General features: G+C 37.2%; 1 protein-coding gene across 1 annotated transcript; it reads left to right on the forward strand.

The window, feature by feature from the left end:
* Nucleotides 1-2,327: 2,327 nt before the first annotated feature.
* Nucleotides 2,328-12,674, forward strand: LOC108873901 (butyrophilin subfamily 1 member A1). The gene is made up of 6 exons (XM_018662250.2): nucleotides 2,328-2,661; nucleotides 4,020-4,352; nucleotides 6,398-6,427; nucleotides 8,036-8,320; nucleotides 8,987-9,133; nucleotides 10,652-12,674. The coding sequence occupies exons 1-6, from the start codon at nucleotides 2,583-2,585 to the stop codon at nucleotides 10,711-10,713; spliced, it is 936 nt and encodes a 311-aa protein (XP_018517766.1). The 5' UTR covers nucleotides 2,328-2,582; the 3' UTR covers nucleotides 10,714-12,674.
* The last annotated feature ends 7,776 nt before the right edge of the window (nucleotides 12,675-20,450 follow it).

A 20,450-nucleotide genomic window follows, 5' to 3' on the forward strand; every position in this document is an offset into this window, starting at 1 on the left:
TTATTTACTGCTTTTGGAACGTATTTGTAGGTTTAAGATTTTTGGGACTTTTAGGAAATAAAACACTTTAAAAGTGTCAAACATGTCCAACAAGCTAGTTTCTTCTAACTGACTTGTACAAAACAGATATTTTGCTATTTAAAACAACATTATAAACTATTCGACCTTAAGATACCAGCTTCAGAATCATGGTGACGGTTCACTGACTCCCTGAACACCTGTTGTTGCTCTGTGTAACTCTGGTTTTTCAGGTATGATCTCAGCAGCATTTTCTCTGTTGCTAAACAAACATTTTGTTGTTCTAAGTTGATTGACATAAGGCAGTTGTTGCCTGAATGAAAGTGTGTGGTCACTTAATTTATCAGAGATATTCTGAAAGAATCATCTCTACAAGATATTTAAAGACCAGGAAATCTTTTATTTCATCCAAAGTCTGACCCTGAGTCTGAATGACCTGCTCTGTTGCCATGAATTCCTTTCTGATTTTTGCAGTTTGTTTGAAATGTCTTTTGTGAAGATATGAATCTGTTGAACATGTGTTTTTATTGCACGTTATTTATTTGTGAAGCCTTTAAGAGGTAACATGAATTTACAATGAAAGGACAAATCATTGTAGAACATCAGATATGTTATTGTAAAGCAGTTTAAAGGAAGAGATCATATTCAGAGAGAAGTGATCTTTACACATATCACACAGTTTGAGTCTATACCCTCCTGTGAACGGTAGGTGGCAGTGTGCACAGTTTTACGATCCGTCAGTAACAAGAAGAAGAAGAAGAAGAAGAAGAGGTTCAAACAGTATGGCGGTTTTAGGAAATACATGGTTAAAACTTTTCAACAAAACCGTCAGTGAAATGTCTCTTAAAGGAAAACGCTGCGAGAGAATCACTTGAATGTTGGGAACTTGGTGGTGAAGACGATATGGAGGTGAGTCTCGGAGCTGTTGTCCGCTCAGTTTAGATTCACGTTACCACATCTTTAACAGTTCAAGAACGGCGAGCGCTACAGAAAATATTACTGTTGTAAATACCAAGTTGCTGTGCTGTTAATCGTAGTGTCAGGCTCGTTTTCTACTGAACTGAATGTAACAGCTGTACTCACTAAAGTACATTTGAACGGTGGTGCGTTTACTTGCAGTTACACTCACTAAAGAGCATCTGAGCGGCGGTGCGTTCAGGCACTGCAGTACTTTGGCTACTAAAGTACAAACATCACTTAGAAATGATTGTTCTTACTTCAGTGCATATGAATGGCGATGCTATACTTGCTGAAGTGTATTTGAAGGGTGGTGCGTTCAAATACTGTTGCTCGTACTTTATCAGTCAGTAAATTGAGTATCCTGTTCTGGTTGTAGCTTACATGAACATTATTTCTGATGTTTCTTGCTTGAGGTCTTGAAGACATTTCACTTTTCATCAGAAAGGCTTTTTTGGCTCCAACTGCAGCATCTAACAAGAATTTCACAGATACATAACTTATTAGATACTTATAATAGGCAGAGGCAGAAAAAGATGACTCCAGAGAGAGTGAGATGAATTCCTTTTTTATTAGATGAATTTTATTGTTGTAGGCTCCTTTTCTGAATGATTGTTGTTTAAGAGAAACCACCTCCTCTTCACTGTTTCTCATCATTATTTTTAAGATGCAGGTGCTGAAAAGGTTCTACCCCACATATCCATGCATGGGTAAATTCTGTAAACACCCTTTTATATACAGTCTATGGTACACACTGGGGTTTGCATTCATGTTGCGTTGGATTTCCTCTTGTCATTTTCATTTATCTGTGTCAAAAATAGAAGTCAGAGAACATGGATTGGAAGAAATGAACTTGACAGAGCTGTGTGAGCACTACTGAGACTGCGTCCTCTGTTGATTAGTTCCCCCTGTAGGCAAACTGAAGATTGTCCAGACCAGCAGGGGTGGCATCCTTGATGTGCTTTAAAAGTTTCCTCTCAAAATATTTCATTATTACTAGGGTTAGAGCGACATGGCGGTAATCATTGAGGCAGGTGATTTTTTTAGGCTCAGGCACAGTGATGGAGGACTTGGGGCAGGCAGGGACCACAGCAAGCTGTAGGGACAAAACAGTCCTGTAATGCTGAAGAAGCCTCCTCAGTCCATCTATATTGTTCTGGTGGTTAGTTTTGTCCTGCAGATCAGAGGTTTGTAGGCTGGAATCAGCAATAAACCTGATGTTGCAATAAACCTGATCCAGATAACCTGATAACCGGACTGGAGCAGGAGAATATAATAACGAGAGCCATGCTGGTCTCCACTCCTATTCAAAAGGTGGCGGTAGTGCACCTAAACCGCCATTGAGAAAGACGCCCAAGAAGCTAACGCTAGAGAGTGTTCCGGTGTCGATAACGGTAGTTATCAGACGCGACGCAACGAGCTGATTACCCTGAATTATACAAGTGTCTAAGATCCCCAGCTGTCAATTTGCGGGAAATTAATTGTTACATCTCTGTAACATCTTGGTTAACGACTGGTTGACTTTGTTTGGCAAGTTTTGACTGCGTTAGCTTGCTAGCAATAGCTTAAAGAGTTTGCTGTAAAGAGTTAGCTAACTAGCAAAGACAATGTTTTGGACTGCGGCTCCTCTGCTTGTCTTCATCTGTCTCCTGGTTTTTACTGGAACCACATATGGACATGAACACGGTAAGAAAGCCTTTAATGTTATAATATGTAGTTTAGCCAGAATCTGTGTGGTTCATGTTGTGTGGTGAAGGCTATCATGTTAGCCTGTGCTACGCCCCATCTTCTGTGCTCCTCACGCTGGTTTGTTGTGAACGTAAAAGATTTTTTTAAACATACACACGAGACAAACTCGATGATGTTGTTGTTTACATTGTTTATCATGAGAGTTTCCTGCAGAAGTCTTTCCATCATTATAAGCGTCTTTTTGATGTTGTGGTGTGGTAGTAAAGTATTAGCAATGCTATTACTTCTAACCCCCAAGTGATTTTGACATATAGCAATCAGCAGTCACGTTGAACTGCAGCAGTTCATTGATCGACAGGAGATCAATTACCAGCTATAGAAAGTCTGTTCACCGTTTTAGGCATTTTAAAGTAAAACATTTATTATTTCTAGCCTCTTAAATTTGAGTACCTGATGCTTTTCTTTGTCACACATGATAGTAAATTTAATATTTTGGACTGTTGGTCAGAGAAAATGTGACATTTGAAGACTTCACCTTGGTCTGTGGGAAACAATAACTGACATTTTCTGTTGCATTTTGTAGGGAAATTGTCAATCAGAAAAATAATCAGCAGATTAATTGATAATGAAAATAAACATCAGTCGCAGACCTCTAATTGTGCGTGCATTGCAGTTATAACCTGCTGCTTGGTTTGCTGTGTTACAGGTTTTCTGCATTGGTTTAATGGTTTTGTCTTAAATTTGTGTTGTGATGGCTCATTCGCTGTGTGAGAATATGCAGGTTCATAACTTTGAATTCTGTTAATGTGAAGTCAGATGTAGACGGACACCTGAGGTTGATTAGCTGGTGTTATGAAAAAAAAGAGACAAGAAATAACTATGAATGGGTGTGAATGAAAAGTTGCTTTTTGAAAAGACTTCAGTTGTCCAGCACAGCACTAATTATCACCCTGGACATTGTCTGTCAGACTGCAGTGCAGCACACTGGCTATTTTACCTAAGGTGTCTGGTCAGAGAGGATATATATATATGTTAGTGTGTGGATAAAAATCTACAACCTGATGTAAGTGATAGAGCAGTAAACAAGCAGCCTATAATATTTTGTTTTTTGTTTTTTTATACCACCCCATTCATACAAAGCTCAGTAGGTTAAATGACAGAAACACTCTGCTGTATGATGTATAACATTCTGCCAGCAGCACAAACTGCATCTTCCAAAATGATTATTATGTCTAATAGCGCATCATAATGCTCATAAACTGCTGTTTAAACTGCAGAGTAATCTAAGCAACATGTAGGTAACATCTGGTTGCTCTCTGTTCAAACATAATGATTAAATGCACTTCTTCTTTCAGGGCCAGGTGTTGTCAGAGTGGTTGAAGGGAATGACGCCATCTTACCCTGCTCTCTGAGCACCAAGGAGGACATCGTACAGAAGCTCTTTGACTGGAAGAAAGATGGTCAGAAGGAGGTGTTCCTGTACGATGCTGGCAGTCATTACAATAACGGCCGTCCAGGTCAGGATGAGCAGTTTAAAGGACGGGTCTCACATTTTCAGGAACAACTGAAGTATGGTAACGCCTCCATAATAATCAGAGACACAAAGATAGAAGACAGAGGAAACTACACCTGTGCTTTTCCACGTCTTAAGCCAGAAGAAAAGATTTTCAACATCGAGCTCATTGTTGGTGAGTACTTTGATGAAACAGCAAATTCTTGATTTATTTTTTGTCAAGAACCCAAAACTTGTATTAAGAGAGAGACAGGAGGGGAGCACCTGTTAATTTATAGATGTTCCAGTTACAGGAACAATATGTTGGCAGTAATGGATAGAATTGTGCAATCTGAGCCTGGACTGTGCTTTTCTGTTTTCTGTGTCTGTTTTATGTTAATTTGGATGATGATTTAACAACACACTTACAGTGAAGTGTTTAGTTTGAAATGTAGCAGACAGCAGTTTGTACTGTATTGCTCACTGCAGTACTCCTGATTTCTTAATCCTCCAAATATAACTAGTGTTGTGTCTCAAAAAGCATTATGCGCTGATTTAAACTCAGTTGATGAATATGACTTGTTTTGTTGACCTTGTTTTTGATTCAGTCACAGATTTATTTTTGGACTCCTAACTTAGACTTGTTAGGGTTCAGTCTTACACCTTATATTAACGTTGGGCAATGATATTGTTTTGCATTTTGGTTCATTGTTTTAACATTTCTGTTGTCCTGATAAAGGACCTCAGACTAATTAGAACATACCACTACCACTGTTTTAGATGTAGATGTCATGCATAAAATTGTATCACATTTAACGTTTTCTTTATTATATTTGCTTTAACTTTATTTCATTCAGCCCCAGTGTACATTTGTAGGATATTCAGTTTTCCTGAAGGTCTAACAGAGGTTTTAGTGTAGTTGTCAAATATTTGATTAACAACCTGATTTCTCCTCTCTTTTCCTCCTTTGCTTCCACTTCTTTTCCACATAAGCACCTATAAATACTGCCACGTGAGTTGTCCTGTTGCCTGCCTGTATGATCTGTGTCTCTAGAGCTGTTTGCCTGTAATCTCAGCCTGTAATCTGAGAACACGGGAAGAAGAACATAGAATAATCCAGCATTTTGGAGAGACTTTTGAGACTTCCTGGGACAGCCAATCAATAATGAATTGTTAGGGAGTGATCTGGCTTACAAAGTGTCAGGGCAAGCTGCAAAGCTCATCTGTAAAAGATGTTTGAACCCAGTGGAGAGCAAGAGGGCCACGTCAAATCACAGGAAGATACAAGTTGGAGAATATCATTCCCATGCCCTTAAATATCAATTAAATTTATGTTAGTTATTTTGTGACAATCAAACTTTTGTCACCACCTTTCTTTGATGACACAGTTAAGGGCTATGATAACTGGTTAATTTGGCTTTATCTTGTTAGCTAACTTACATGTGGCAGACATCTCTAATGCTGTGTCCACACTGGTCATGTTTACCTTATTATAATTTGCAAGTTGCTAAAAATGACGCATTCACAAGTATGCAGCTCAACTACACCATTATCAGTTTATACTCAGTCAGTATTGGTAATGGTAATCATGGCATGCTCATATTTGTAGAACCTCTGTCTGTAGCGTCACATTTTTTGGAGTCAAACTTCTTATTAGTTAGCAGAGTCCTGGTTAATCAGATCCACCTACTGAGCTCAGACAGGTCCTAATGCATCTTGTCTTATGATCAGTTTAGTTAAGAGATGGTATTCTAAACAGCTCACTCATTAAATCAATAGCTTTTTATCTGTGAACCTCTGCTCATGTTTTCATGCTGGCGTCTTACTCTGATACATTTTTGTGAAACCTCACTCTGATTAATCTGATTAGGTTTTAGAGCACCCTAGTGCATCAATTTACATAATTAATATGCTAATTGGCTTAAGTAGGAGGAAACAGATTTTTCTTGTGAACAATACTTAACAGAAACTTCATACTTACAGAAGTACTTTTACATGGAGTTGATTATGATGTGCGTAGTTGCAGTAAACTGCATATTAATTTGGTATTTATTTATTTTATTTTTTAAAACTTTTGTTGGCTTTCTTGATTACAAACCACCAATAGTGTGAGCATACATGTTCCCCTGTCATGGAGATCGTGGTGGGACATGAGGCAATCAGAGTGCCTCTTGTTTAATTATCTTGTGTACAATGCTAACATGCACTATGCAAAAATAACATTTTATTTATGTCTTTCAGAACGGACCTTTAAAAACAGAAACATCTCTGGTGAGTTACTGATTTCTACATCTGTGTGTGTGCCTCCACATCATTCTTTTATTTTTATTTTTTTGATGGAATACCTTCATTTTATTTGTTACTATTCTCACACAATATAGTACAAAGACGGGGCAGAATGTAATGTGGGAAGAAAGAGCTGCAGCTCTCTCTGTGGTCATGTTAGTAAACTGCATGTTAGCTGATCATGCTAATCTAAGTGCAGTGACTCAAGCTCTAGTATTGTTTGGACAAAATATTAGCATTAGCATTTTTACCTCCTTCTAGAAATAAGGTCATTAATCTCCAGTGAAAACACATTTATGAATCACCAGAGAAACAAATCTCAATCTAATAATTATACGATTTTAATTTTGAGCTAGAATGTTTATTTAAATATGTATTAGAGCCAGACAAGAAAAATACTCAGCTGTGAGTCTTGACTTTGACAGTCTCACTGATCTCTACATCTGCAGCTTTTATCAGCTGTCTGAAGCTGTACTACAACTAATACCACTGCTACTACTACACTACATGTTGTTATGAGTCCTCCAGTCCTGCTTTTACAGACCGTTTCGCTCATGACTCCAAATGATCCACAAATCCACATGACTCCAAGTTTATTTCCTCACACCTGAGACTAGTTACCTGTTAAGCTACCTGTAGCCTCCAGCACCATTTTGACTGATCACTTAAAACTGATGAAGCATCTGAGCTTAAGAGGTTGTTTGTTTAATGGCTCTTTGTGATACAGCCGAGTGCCTGTATTTATGTGAAGGTATTGTATCAAAATATTTGAATAAAATCCAGCCTCCTCATAGAGGCAGTGTTGTAACACACACATTTCAGATGTAGAGATCAGTAACATTATTCACCACTGATGTCTCCAGATCTCTCTGTTTTCAGCCTGTATGTGTTGGTCATGATAAAGAGAGCAGCTTGTCTGGCAAAAACCTTTTATCTTCAACTGAAAGATGCTTTTTTATAATTTCAAGGCACTTTTTCCATGATGATATGAAATAATAATCAGTGACACAATATTGTTCATTGACAAAATTTAAAAATGTGTCACTGATCTGAACTGAGCTGTGCCATGATTATTTAAGCTTTGATTATTTTTTTCAATTAATGGTTTAATGGTTAATTGATAATTGTCTTTAAATAGTGAGATTGCCCTGACAAGTTTTCAGATCCCAGAATATTTAGTTTATAATGATATTAAATTGTGCAGGTAGGAAGCTGGAACCACTGAACTTTTGGCAATTTTGTTTGATAAATGACAAAAAAGAAATTGATCATCAAAATTATTGGTGATTAGTTTTCTGTAGATCAGTTGTTCAGCACTACTATATATTGTTCCAAAACAAAATAAAAATAGATTACGAAAATCTTTGTGCCCAGACTAATGTCAGAAATTTTTCTTTCTAAGGGAAGGCTCAACTTACTATCATGTCCTGTTAGACAAAGGTTTACCTTGTGCTGTTTCTGTTTCTTTACTTCTCTCAAACACAATATATTCTACATCCACAGTCAGAGAAAGGTCAGACACAACAGTGTTACTAAACTACATTTAGTGCTGTAGCTGTCCTTTATACATTTTTCTTTATGCTGTGTTTACAGGTGCAGCTCCACGTCCACACCTGAAGATTCTTAATGCCTCAGAGGACGGGGTGGTGCTGCAGTGTGAGGTTCTCAGGGCTTCTCCAAAGCCTAAGGTAGAGTGGCAGAGCAGTGATGGAAGCATCCTCCCTGCTGAGGAGCCACATGTCTCAGAGAGAGGAGGACGCTACGACGTTACCCTCCGCACCACTGTGACCAAGACAACAACCAACCGCTTCCGCTGTGTAGCCACACAGGAGAACATCGGCCATGTGACTGACGATGACATCTATGTACCATTCTCTGGTGAGATTTCTTTTAACTGGTGTTTAAATCTTCAAATACTTTAAAGATCTGAAGAGCATGCACACAGTTAAAGATGGAGGAAACTGAATTTACACTTTCTTCCTCCAAATCGATGTAAATTGCTCTGGAGGTACATGTGATGTACAAAGCACGTAAAATAAGAAGAGTCAGATTTATTGATGTGCAACAGTTACAGCATAGTAATGACTTTTATGCAACAGCTACACGTGATATAGGAACTTTACCTTGAGACTGTGACTGACAGTGAATGAAATTCTTCATCCTTGTATTTTAGTTTCTGTCATTGTTTACAAACCCATTGAAGAGAAAGTGGAGATGGGTAGATGGATTTAGGAATTATAGGAATACCTCAGCTTTGTGTCTCTCACACCTGTCTCCCCTATGACCTTCTCCAGCTTCTTGTGGTTTTCCATCCTATTTTTATTTGTGGAAACATCTCTTCATATCAAAATTAACATTGATTCACTTTACATAGATAAATGAGAAGGTAACTAGTTGAAATGCATTTAGGATTTGTCCTCTTTCTCCTCTTTAAAACCTGGTGTAAAAAGATGATGAAATTCATGATAAAACACAATCATCATTTGTTTAGTTACAATTTCACAGTTTTGATTCTGACATTAACTGTTTTATTATGTGTTTCAGAGAGTACCTGTGGGGACTCTGCCCACAACTGGATCCCTGGAATTCTTGTTGGACTCATTATTGGAGTTGTTCTCACTCTTGGAGTTGAGGGTCTACATCTGGTTCTGTGTGGTGTTCCAAAGTTCATCACAAGATACATTAAAAAAGGTAAGTTTAAATAATGTGTTTGTCTCAACATGTCTAATGTGCTGCACACAATGACAAAATGTTTGCACTTGTTTTAAACTTCTCAGATAAACCATTATATTAAGTTTACTAGGTACACTTTGCTAAAACCTGTAAGTCAGTAAACCAGTTAAATCCTCCTCACAGATCTTCTAATGTTCAGTTTGTGTTGAAACTGTGGTGAGGAGATGTTGATTTTATATAGTCTGTGATGCTAATATAATGCAGTACAAACCAACAGCCCCACAAACTACAGTTCTACAGAGACCTCATGGTTTGGTTTTTTCCTCTCACATGTAGTGTAGTGAATTCTGGAGTCTTATAAACACACCTATAGCTGCCTTTATAAACTCTGTCCAATCAGTTCAGTTTGCCACAAGTGAACTCCAGTCAAGTTGTAGATATCTATATATCTCAATGATAACTAAAGCACAGAAGATGCATCTGACCACAATCTGGATTTTGAATACATTTTTAATGGAAATGGAATGATTATGATTTATTGGCTGTAGATTGATAGAGAAAATGTTATCTATCTAAGATTAAATCTGTGAAACAATAAAGTAAGAAAAAAACAAAGGGGTCTGAATACTTAGTGAAATCACTATATATTACCAATCTGGATATTAATATTAATGGATTTATATTTTTTAACCATTTGCAGGTTCATGGCAGCAGAGGAATGGCCTTCCAAACGAAAACGGGCCTTCAGAAGAACCACTTACAATGGCAACCCGTGATGTAGTAATTGAGTGTAAATATATTTTATATTTTTTTGTCAGAAATGTTCAGAAAACAGCTCTATGTTAACATATCCCTGGAGGTTGCTGTGGTAGAGTCAACAGCAGTGAGCATGAAATAAGATCCAGAAAATCCAGGTTTATCAAACGCTGCTCACTGATTTGCAATAGCTGCAGACAGGATTTCACAAATTGTGACGTGAAGAAAAAGGCAGACCTACACTAAAAGGGCAGTGCAGCACCCAGACAAGTTTAACAGTAACAAACTGTAAAGTGGATTAACGCAGGCAAAACACTGAGTCCCCACTGACAGACGCATTTTGAACAAACACTGCACGAGTGGATACAAACTCCCAGAAAACAACACAGAAATGAAAGCTGACTGACACTGTGACACACACAGTTACTGCAGTGTTTCAATTAACACTGAGTGCTTTTAGTCATTAATAACATGTCATTTCTATAAAGGGAGATCAATAAAGTGTAGGCCTGTAACTGCTCACAGTGGTCCTTGTTATTGGGCAGTGTTTTACTGTATGTTTGGTGGTTGACTCCAGGGTAACACTGAGCACAGAGTAACCTGTAAAATAGAAATGAATTCACAAGTGAACTAAAACAGTTCAAACCTTTCAGTCTCTAGGATTAACTGAAAACAGATGATGGAGTAACTACAGTCTGTTTGGTTTAGTTTGGCCACTAAAATGATTTCTGTACAGAATGAAGTTGATGTTAATATTTGCCCTTGTTTTCTTTTCTGCAGGTGCTGGTCCACAGATGAACGGTTCTTATAACAGACATTCAGTAACACTTAATGAGTGTTAGCGTTACATCTACAAAGAGTGTGTGTGTGTGTGTGTGTGTGTGTGTGTGTGTGTGTGTGTGTGTGTGTGTGTGTGTGTGTGTGTGTGTGTGTGAGACTATACAATCCTCTGCCTTCAGGAGATGCTTTATCAAACTTGTAATGGTCAGTTGTTGGTTGGACTGACTGAGTGGTTTTGATAAAATACATATTACAGTTTTTATACAGTCTGGACAGGACGTATTTGGACAGTTACACATATGTTGTTCTTCAGGCTCTTCAGCAGAGTCAGTACCACTCTGTCACAGAATCAACAAAGATTTAACAAGTTTCATTCAGGGGCTTTTTATTACAGAGCTTTGTTTAAGCTCAGTATAGATTAACATGTATGTTGAGACTGAATGACTTTTATTACCACACTTTGCTTAGAAAACCATGATGTTTCTAAATGCTCTTTGTATTTCATACGTATTATTTTCTCTCATTTACTCGACTGTGGAGTCAACATAGTACCCAAATGAAAGAGATAGAGCTGTGTAGAAGTCAGACAGGGTACTGAATAATGAGTTAACAAAACTTAATGAAGTTAATTTTAAAAAAGTTATTTATATCTTATTGGTTGACTCAAACCTAAAACTTAAGTTCCAAAAGATCAGAGACTCAAACTAAAAGGGACCATTACCTTAAATAATCAGTGTTATTGCTGTTAAATCTCAGGTTTAGATTAAAATCTCAGAATGTATTTTATAGCTTGTATGTTGTGCCTTAAAACATCAGCAAAAACACAAAATGCAGCTTGTGAGATGAGGCAATAATACCTGATGCTGTTTTACTCTTAAAAATTGCTTAACAGCATTTATATAAGCTGGTGAACAGGGATTGATGTTGAGGCCTGAATAAAGACAAAGGACTGAGATTTTATCTGTTATTTGGATCTCAGACATAAAATCACAGTGGTTTTAGTTAGTGAAAAGCTTAACGAGCTAGTTATAGGACTTCAGTGAGCCAATACTTACTGTAAATATTTTCTGTATATATATTGTCTGTGAATATTTTTTTAGCTTAAACTTTATGTAAATATAATATAAACATAAACCTGTATATATTATATTTTATATTTTATATTTTTATATGCTGCGGCCTGACAGTGAAATGATGTTTTCTCATTCTCTCTTTGTTTTGAATTCATATACTGTGTGTGTTGATCTCTGGATATCATTACATAAACAAATATTTGTTTTGTCTGTTATCATGTATGCAGTACCACAAGCTTAAAGTTACTCTGTGTTTCAAGTATACAAGCAAAAGTTCTATTACTATAATGCTTCTTGACAAAATACACTGGGTTTGTTATTAAGTTGTTATGTATGTGATACATAGGAAATGATTTCTTCAAAAGACATTTGCTGTGGATATCATTATGGAAACATCTGCATTTCTTAGAGATATAGACATATATCAGACAAATATGTGTCACTGCTGATTTCTCACAGAGCTTGTTTGCTGCCGTCGTACCTGGCAGCTGCTGAAGCTGGCAGCTTTTAGTGTGTAAGGCATGGGGAAACTGTTTTACCTATTTCTTTCAGCCTTTTTTATTTTTGAGATATTCATTGTGCTTCATCACAATTCATAATGATTTGCTTATCAAAATCAATTTCTGTGTGTTGTATGAAAGTGATTTCTTTCCTGAGACATTTGCAGAGTTGAAGTGAGTTGTGAAGTGAAGGGAACTGGTTTAACTTTGGAACAGAATGTGGCTGAATGGTGACCCAGTAGATTTTAAAGTGAGACATTTTATATGGGCATTCCTGGATTAGTGAGATGAATTTTTTATATGATTTATTTTACACTTTTCAAAACATAATGCTCAAGCCAAATTGTGCCTGATGTTCAAAGAAGCTTAAAGATGATAACGAGGACTTCTTTGTTGCATTTGTCATTTCAGCTGTTTATTAAAAATAAGAGATTTCAAACATGATCAAAACCCTCTGGTCTTTTTTGTTTGAAAAATTATCACTTGAACATTTCCCATAATTATAAATGATCATCTTAGTCAGACTGACCTCATCAGACTTTAACCAGCTACTTCTCTCGTTTCTACTTTGGCAGCAGAAACAGTCTGATGTTACTGAAACTTTTTTTTAAGTGCATCACGTGTCCAGAACGGTTTGTTCATCATCAGACTAAAGAGCAAAACATACCTGCAGGTGTCAGTGTTTTTTCTCTTATCATTTTAAATTCAATATTCACTCATCACATGAACCCACTCACGTTAAGATCAGATAATCATAGGTTTACCACTACACAGTGAGACTGTGGTTGTTTGGTTTAGTGAAGCCAGATAATGAAAAGAAGTCCTGAACATGTTGAACCTGCTTCATAGCTGACTGATCCACATCCACCACATCCTCCTGTAAAATCAGGTCAGTGTGTTTATCTGAACTGTGAAAGATACTGAGACTGAGCTTTGTAAATCTTTTTAAAGCATGTTTAATCTCGATATCGACACAGATATACATTTTACATTAACAGGCAATGTTTTCAGCAGATGCACTGTGTGCTACTTTTACTGAAAATGATGAATCTGCAAATGGCAACATCTGGAGAGCAGGAAGTGAGTATAAACAAAGATCATGTGACCACCAGTTAAACTGCAACACAGAGGTCTGTGGCCGTTAGAAGTAGTAGAAGTTGTTGGTTTTGTTTAAATATGTCAAATTGTAATTTTATTGGCTGTAGCTGGGATTAAACTAAACCAGCTAACATATGCTAACACCATTTATCACTTGTTCCTTTATTCTTTCAGATTAAAACCATCCTCTTTCTCAAAGTCTTTTCATCCTGAGTCCTGTAATGTTCCTGTGTACAACACAACCATATTACTACGAATGATTAACTATGGTTTTGTTGCTCTCTTTGTGTCTGTAGACTGGGCTCCTACAGTTTACCTCTGCTATCAGAGAGGTCAACACATGTCTGACAGAAGGTGCAGAGGCCTCACTGGATGAGTCAGCCAAGAACCTGGGGGGCATCAGTGAGAGGTTACACAATTCACAAGGTAAATGAAAGTGTATGCACAGTATCTTAGATGATAGCTGTAAAAGGCAGATATGATTCGGACTGACTAAATGACTTACACATGTAAAATACTCTGAGGAAAACTGTTGGAAATCACCTACAGTGTCATGTCAGTGAATCTTTACGAGGCTGATATATTAATTAAGATAAATGCAAAGCTAAACCACAAAATCAAAATATCATACTGTGTGAAAATGAAGGCTCAGTTTTGAGTCATTTATTCAGTTTTACCTTTAATTTTACCGGGCTTTCATCTTTATAAGCATAAATAAATAAAGATATTTCTATAAACTGTATATAAATATCTTTATATAAATAAATAAAGATGCATATTTACAGTTTATGGCGTTTTTCTTGCGTGTGTTGTCATTGGCCGCGTCGAGTGTCGTCATCGGTCATGACCTGGGAGGAGCGCGGGGAGGCGGAGAAACGAAGACCGGAAACAGATTTAAATCACCGTTTGAACCGTCGCCTCGGTTTGTCCGGACGGTAAGAAAACCTAATCGCCGAAGAAACCTGGACGTTGAAACAAGCTCTGGAGCTGCTTTTATGTCGAACACGAGTGAGGCTGGACGCTGAATACACCTGCAGCGTAAAGGTAAGGCTAAGGAGCGAACTAGCCAGCGGCTAGCGTTAGCATTTCCGTTAGCAGCCTGCATTAGCATTAGCATTAGCCTTCTCGTTTTTATCGCGTGAGTAAGAGTGTGTCTGTGTTTTCATGTCCCTAACATGAGTTGTGAATCCCCAACATGGACGGTGAAAACACAACGAGCTTTAACAGTAACTTTACCGACATTTTGCGTCTCTGTAACAGTTTATAACGGTCTGTCATGTCGTTGTCATCGTTTTGGGTCTACTTGTGGTCTGTACCTGGCTGCTTTACACCTGAATGTCAGCGTTAACGTTAGCGGCGAGCGTTAGCATTAGCCTTCTCTTTAAACTATGTCACTGGGGCTGTTTCCTCATTGTAGAAAGTTAAAGTGTGTTTGTGTTTCTGTGACTATAGCGTCCCTGACATGAATTGTGGGCACTGTGCGGAGGCTAGGTAACTGTTTAATAGTCTCTTTGTTTTATTATCATGTCGTTGTGATCATTTTCTGTTTATTTGTGGTCTTATTGCATCATTTGCATCGTGTTTTACATCTATTTATGGTCAGCTGCTTCTTTGTCTCTTTGTGGTCATCCTTACTGTGTCTCTGTAGTTCTGTGTCCATGATCATTTAAAATTTCTTTGGGGTAATTTTTTTTCCATTGTGGCAGTTAAGCATCTTATTGTGTTGGTTTTGTGTCTCTGTTTTTTGTCTGTCGTTTTAGATTTGTGGCAGTAATCTGTAGCTATCCGTTCAAAACTACATTTCTCTTAGTAATTTATCTTAGTCTTATTTTTCAAGTGCAGACAACAATCAAAGCACTACTCAAAACTGTTCAAACAGAGACTGACCAAATTTTTCTTCAAGCATGATACAGAGCTAAGAGATGGTTACAGCAACACAGCCCGGACTAAGATATGGTCATGTTCTTTCTCAAGAATAGGTGTCTTTTCATACTGCTTGTGTTAGCCACAGTGCACAATGCTGTTCTCTTGCAGTGCTTACGTATTGTTTGTATGTTGTTAATCAGAAATTCTTAATTATGTGTATGTGCTAGACATACTAGACTACATCGTACAAAGCAATATCAAGTCTACAAATAAAATATTGTGTGAGTTGTTCATAAGTGTGTTAACTTTAACTGTTGGTCAGAGGGTGATTTTAAAAATGTCTTTACAGTATATAACAAGCAGTTCTACACTTATTTACTTAAAACGTTTCACTTAAGCTGCTGTTAAGACCTTTGGTCTTTGGTTTGGAATTTGGTTGTTATTCATTAAACGAAAACAACACAAAACAAAGACATTTTGAATATGTGTTAATAAGAAGGAGGTTGAAATGTGAAATAATGATTCTGTATGTGAACGTCTGTGGTGGAAGAAATACTCAGACTTTTTACTGAAGTATAATACACAACATGAGTTAAATTCCCGCTTTCCAAAACTGATGTTGAAGTGTTTATTATTGTTGTGTAGTTCACAGTAACATACATGATTGCTTCAGTGATAAGTTGATAGACACGCTATTAATAATCATTTACTTTTTCTCAAGCATTTTTTGTTGTTGTTATTCAGGAGGTGATGACAGTCAAGTGTTGATTTTCTGAAACAGCCTCTAATGTTTGTTAAATGTTGTGGTTCAGCTGTGATGTTGAATATTTCTCTGTGTTTTCATGGTTAAACTGTTGATGAGGAATAGGTAGCAGTGTATTGATCATTTTCCTTTGTATGTTTCTCTTTGATTCCTCCAGGTGTCTCCACTTTGTCCACGATCGCAGAGACATGGTCCATGATCGGAGAGACATTGTTGAGGATGAGGGAGACATCGTCCACGATCAGAGACATTGTCCACGATCGCAGAGACCTTGTCAAAGATGAGAGAGACGTTGTCCGTGATCAGAGACATTGTCCCATGCTTCGTAGAGACCTTGCGATAGAATCGGCGGAGACGGGGGTCACCGATTTGACGGCACTGCCCGCGATCATGGAGACATTTGTCAATGGTCTCAGAGACAGCGTTTATGATCTCAGAGACATCGTCCACGATCACAAAGACATTGTCCATGATCAGAGACTTTGTCCATAATCTCAGAGACATTGTCTGCGATCACAGAGACGTAGTCCACGATCACAGAGAGCCATCGTAAAATGAAGAAGTTATTTGAGACCAAGACACAGGCCTCCAGGTAATTCACTAACAGCTTTACATCAATTCAATTCAAATTCAATTCAATTTTATTTATATAGCGCCATATCACAACAACAGTCATCTCAAGGCACTTTTCATATAGAGCAGGTCTAGACCGTACTCTTTAAAATAGGTATTTACAGAGAGAGATCCAACTGTCCAACACAGAGCACTGACATTAAACTGTTAATGTCCAGTATTCAGTATATCAGAAAAGTGTTAGAATAAAAGTGATCTGCTATATAATATATAAGTAATTTGTATTAATAGAAGTAATGTAAAAGTGAATAACAATATCAGAAGTAAGATGTAATAGGTATGTCATATGTAATGGTAAAAATAATCTAATATTAACAATAAAAGTAATATGTAATAAAAGCAACTCAGAAGTAATAGTTATCCAAAATAGAAGTAAAAATGTCACGTTATGGTGGGAAATCGAAAATGTAAAAAAAACGCCACAGTACAGTAAGACATCAAATGTTTGTTAAATGTTGTGGTTCAGCTGTGATGTTGAATATTTCTCTGTGTTTTCATGGTTAAACTGTTGATGAGGAATAGGTAGTAGTGTATTGATCATTTTCCTTTGTATGTTTCTCTTTGATTCCTCCAGGTGTCTCCACTTTGTCCACGACATCGTCCACGATCGCAGAGACATGGTCCATGATCGGAGAGACATTGTTGAGGATGAGGGAGACATCGTCCACGATCAGAGTCATTGTCCACAATCGCAGAGACCTTGTCAAAGATGAGAGAGACGTTGTCCTTGATCAGAGACATTGTCCCATGCTTCGTAGAGACCTTGCGATAGAATCGGCGGAGACGGGGGTCACCGATTTGACGGCACTGCCCGCGATCATGGAGACATTTGTCAATGGTCACAGAGACAGCGTCTATGATCTCAGAGACATCGTCCACGATCACAAAGACATAGTCCATGATCAGAGACTTTGTCCATAATCTCAGAGACATTGTCCATGATCACAGAGACGTAGTCCACGATCACAGAGACGTAGTCCACGATCACAGAGAGTCTTCGTGCAATGAAGAAGTTCTTTGAGACCAGGACAGAGGCCTCCAGGTAATTCACAGCAACAGCTTTACACCAACTGTCCAACACAGAGCACTGACATTAAACTGTTTATGTTCAGTATTCAGTTTATCTGCTTATGTCTGCTTAGACATGTTGGAGTTGTGCTAAAAGCTAATATGTGGCTTGATGAAGGAAAGAGTCTGACAACATTATGATATGATTCCTACAGAGACAGAGCTTTTTATTAAAGAGGAAGATCCTTCTTGTTTGACCAGAAACATCACTGTATATCACCACCAGACTCCATTGACAAAAACAGGGATTTTACCGAGCAGAGCACAGGAATTGCAGCTCCTGTGTTTTGCTCTGTATTTTTTTGTTACACTTCTCTAGCTTCTGTCTTCAAGCAAATATTTGTCATTCTTGGTTTAAAATATGTATCAGTATAGTTGTCAATGTTTTGTCTGTGGACAAATTGACTGTAGCTCTCCTCACCTTCTCACCAAACAATATCAACTGAAAAATGTCTTAACGTCAGTTTGATTGTACACGATCAGAAACTACTAGGCTACACTGTACAAAACGAGTGTGAGTTCTTCATAGGTGTTAATTTTCACTGTTTAAAAATAAGAAATACTCTGACTTTTTACTGAAGTATAAGAAACAACACAAGTTAAAATCCTGCATTCAAAAACTGAGTTAACTGATAGTGTTTATTATTGTTGTGCAGTTCACAGTAACATACATGACTGCTTCAGTGATTAGTAGATAAACAAACAATATTTGTTGTTGTTGTTCAGGAGGTGATGACAGTCAAGTGTTGATTTTCTGAAACAGCCTCTAATGTTTGTTAAATGTTGTGGTTCAGTTGTGATGTTGAATATTTCTCTGTGTTTTCATGGTTAAACTGTTGGTGAGGAATAGGTAGCAGTGTATTGATCATTTTCCTTTGTATGTGTCTCTGTGATTTCCTCCAGGTGTCTCCACTTTGTCCACGATCGCAGAGACATGGTCCATGATCGGAGAGACATTGTTGAGGATGAGGGAGACATCGTCCATGATCAGAGACATTGTCCACGATCGCAGAGACCTTGTCAAAGATGAGAGAGACGTTGTCCGTGATCAGAGACATTGTCCCATGCTTCGTAGAGACCTTGCGATAGAATCGGCGGAGACGGGGGTCACCGATTTGAAGGCACTGCCCGCGATCATGGAGACATTTGTCAATGGTCACAGAGACACCGTCTATGATCTCAGAGACATCGTCCACGATCACAAAGACATAGTCCATGATCAGAGACTTTGTCCATAATCTCAGAGACATTGTCCACGATCACAGAGAGTCTTCGTGCAATGAAGATGTTCTTTGAGACCAGGACTGAGGCCTCCACGTAATTCACTAACAGCTTTACATCAACTGTCCAACACAGAGACTGACATTAAACTGTTTATGTTCAGTATTTCAGAAAAGTGTTAGAATAAACGTAATCTGCAATGTAAAGATAATGTATAAGTTATTGTATTACTTTACATTATTGATAGAAGTAATGTAAAAGTAATTTGTGTTATCAGAAGTAAGATGGTATAGACATCAAAATGTTTTATGAAATGTGGTTCAGCTGTGATGTTGAATATTTCTCTGTGTTTTCATGATCAAACTGTTGATGAGGAATAAGTAGTAGCGTGTTGATCATTTTCCTTTGTATGTTTCTCTTTAATTCCATTCAGGTGTCACCACTTCGTCCACAACATTCTCCATGATCACCGAGATGTTATCCACAATTGCAGAGACATTCTCCATGATCAGAGACGTTGTCCATAATTTCAGAGACCTTTTCAAAGATGAGAGAGACATTGTCCACAATTGCAGAGACAAGGTAATTCACACGCAGCTTCACATCAACTGTCCAACACAGAGCACTGAGATTAAATTGTTTATGTTCAGTATTTGATCTTCAGTCTAAATAATACACTATTTGTCAAAAAAAGAGACTTTACCCATTAGTTTATTTACATAGTTCATGTAAGAACAGTTTAAAGAAAAGGATGAACTTAAGGATAAAATGACTTACTGTACAGTATTGGAAGGATGATTACCAGTTATACCTATTTCGTAGAAGTTATTTTTGATTGTTGTGTTAAGCCTGGTTTTAAACAATTGTTCAATGTGTTTCAGCTGAATTCACAGAAACAACAGGATCCACCAATGGTGAAAGTAAGAAAATATTTTTATTTCTATAAAAAACAAAATATTTCTAAAACCAAATCAACAATTAAAAAAATATGATTATGAAAAAGACATTTCAGCCACAGAAAAAAAACGTAACAAAAGTACTAATATAAAAAAGTGCAATAGAAATAAGTTGTAACATAACAATAATGTAAGTAACATATGTTAATAAAAGTAATGTAACTGAAAAGTAATTAATACTATCAGTAAAAAGATGTTAATAATTATCCGTTACCGATATAAGTTGGCAGTAATTAAATGTAATTTGCATCACTAAAAGTTATCCTGTGTCCTTTAAACTAATATCCTATGAACTAATATCCAACATTATACTAAAAGTAATCAGCAATATAGAAGTGATACAGAAGTAATAGTAACCTAAAATGAAGGTGAAAATGTCACAGTATAGTGTGCAAAAAAAGGGGCATAACATAATAAAATATCAGGACAATAAAAAACAATGTCATAGTATGGCATCAAAAATCACCATAAAAAAAAGTCATAGTATAGTGATAGGCATCAAAAATATCACACCAAAAAAAGTCATAGTATAGTATGGCACAATCCCTAAAAAGATATCACAAACTAAAAAAAGTCATAGTATAGTATGGCATCAAAAACGGTCAAAAACAAGTGGCATTA

Source organism: Lates calcarifer, unplaced genomic scaffold (assembly GCF_001640805.2).
Source record: "Lates calcarifer isolate ASB-BC8 unplaced genomic scaffold, TLL_Latcal_v3 _unitig_5190_quiver_908, whole genome shotgun sequence".
In the NCBI taxonomy this organism is placed as follows: domain Eukaryota; kingdom Metazoa; phylum Chordata; class Actinopteri; family Centropomidae; genus Lates; species Lates calcarifer.

Bases quoted from the DNA above. Each gene is read 5' to 3' on its own strand.
- LOC108873901 (XM_018662250.2), top strand. From the start codon at position 2,583: ATGTTTTGGACTGCGGCTCCTCTGCTTGTCTTCATCTGTCTCCTGGTT. The intron at 4,353-6,397 runs GTGAGTACTTTG...TATGTCTTTCAG, and splicing joins CAACATCGAGCTCATTGTTG to AACGGACCTTTAAAAACAGA. The intron at 8,321-8,986 runs GTGAGATTTCTT...TATGTGTTTCAG, and splicing joins CATCTATGTACCATTCTCTG to AGAGTACCTGTGGGGACTCT.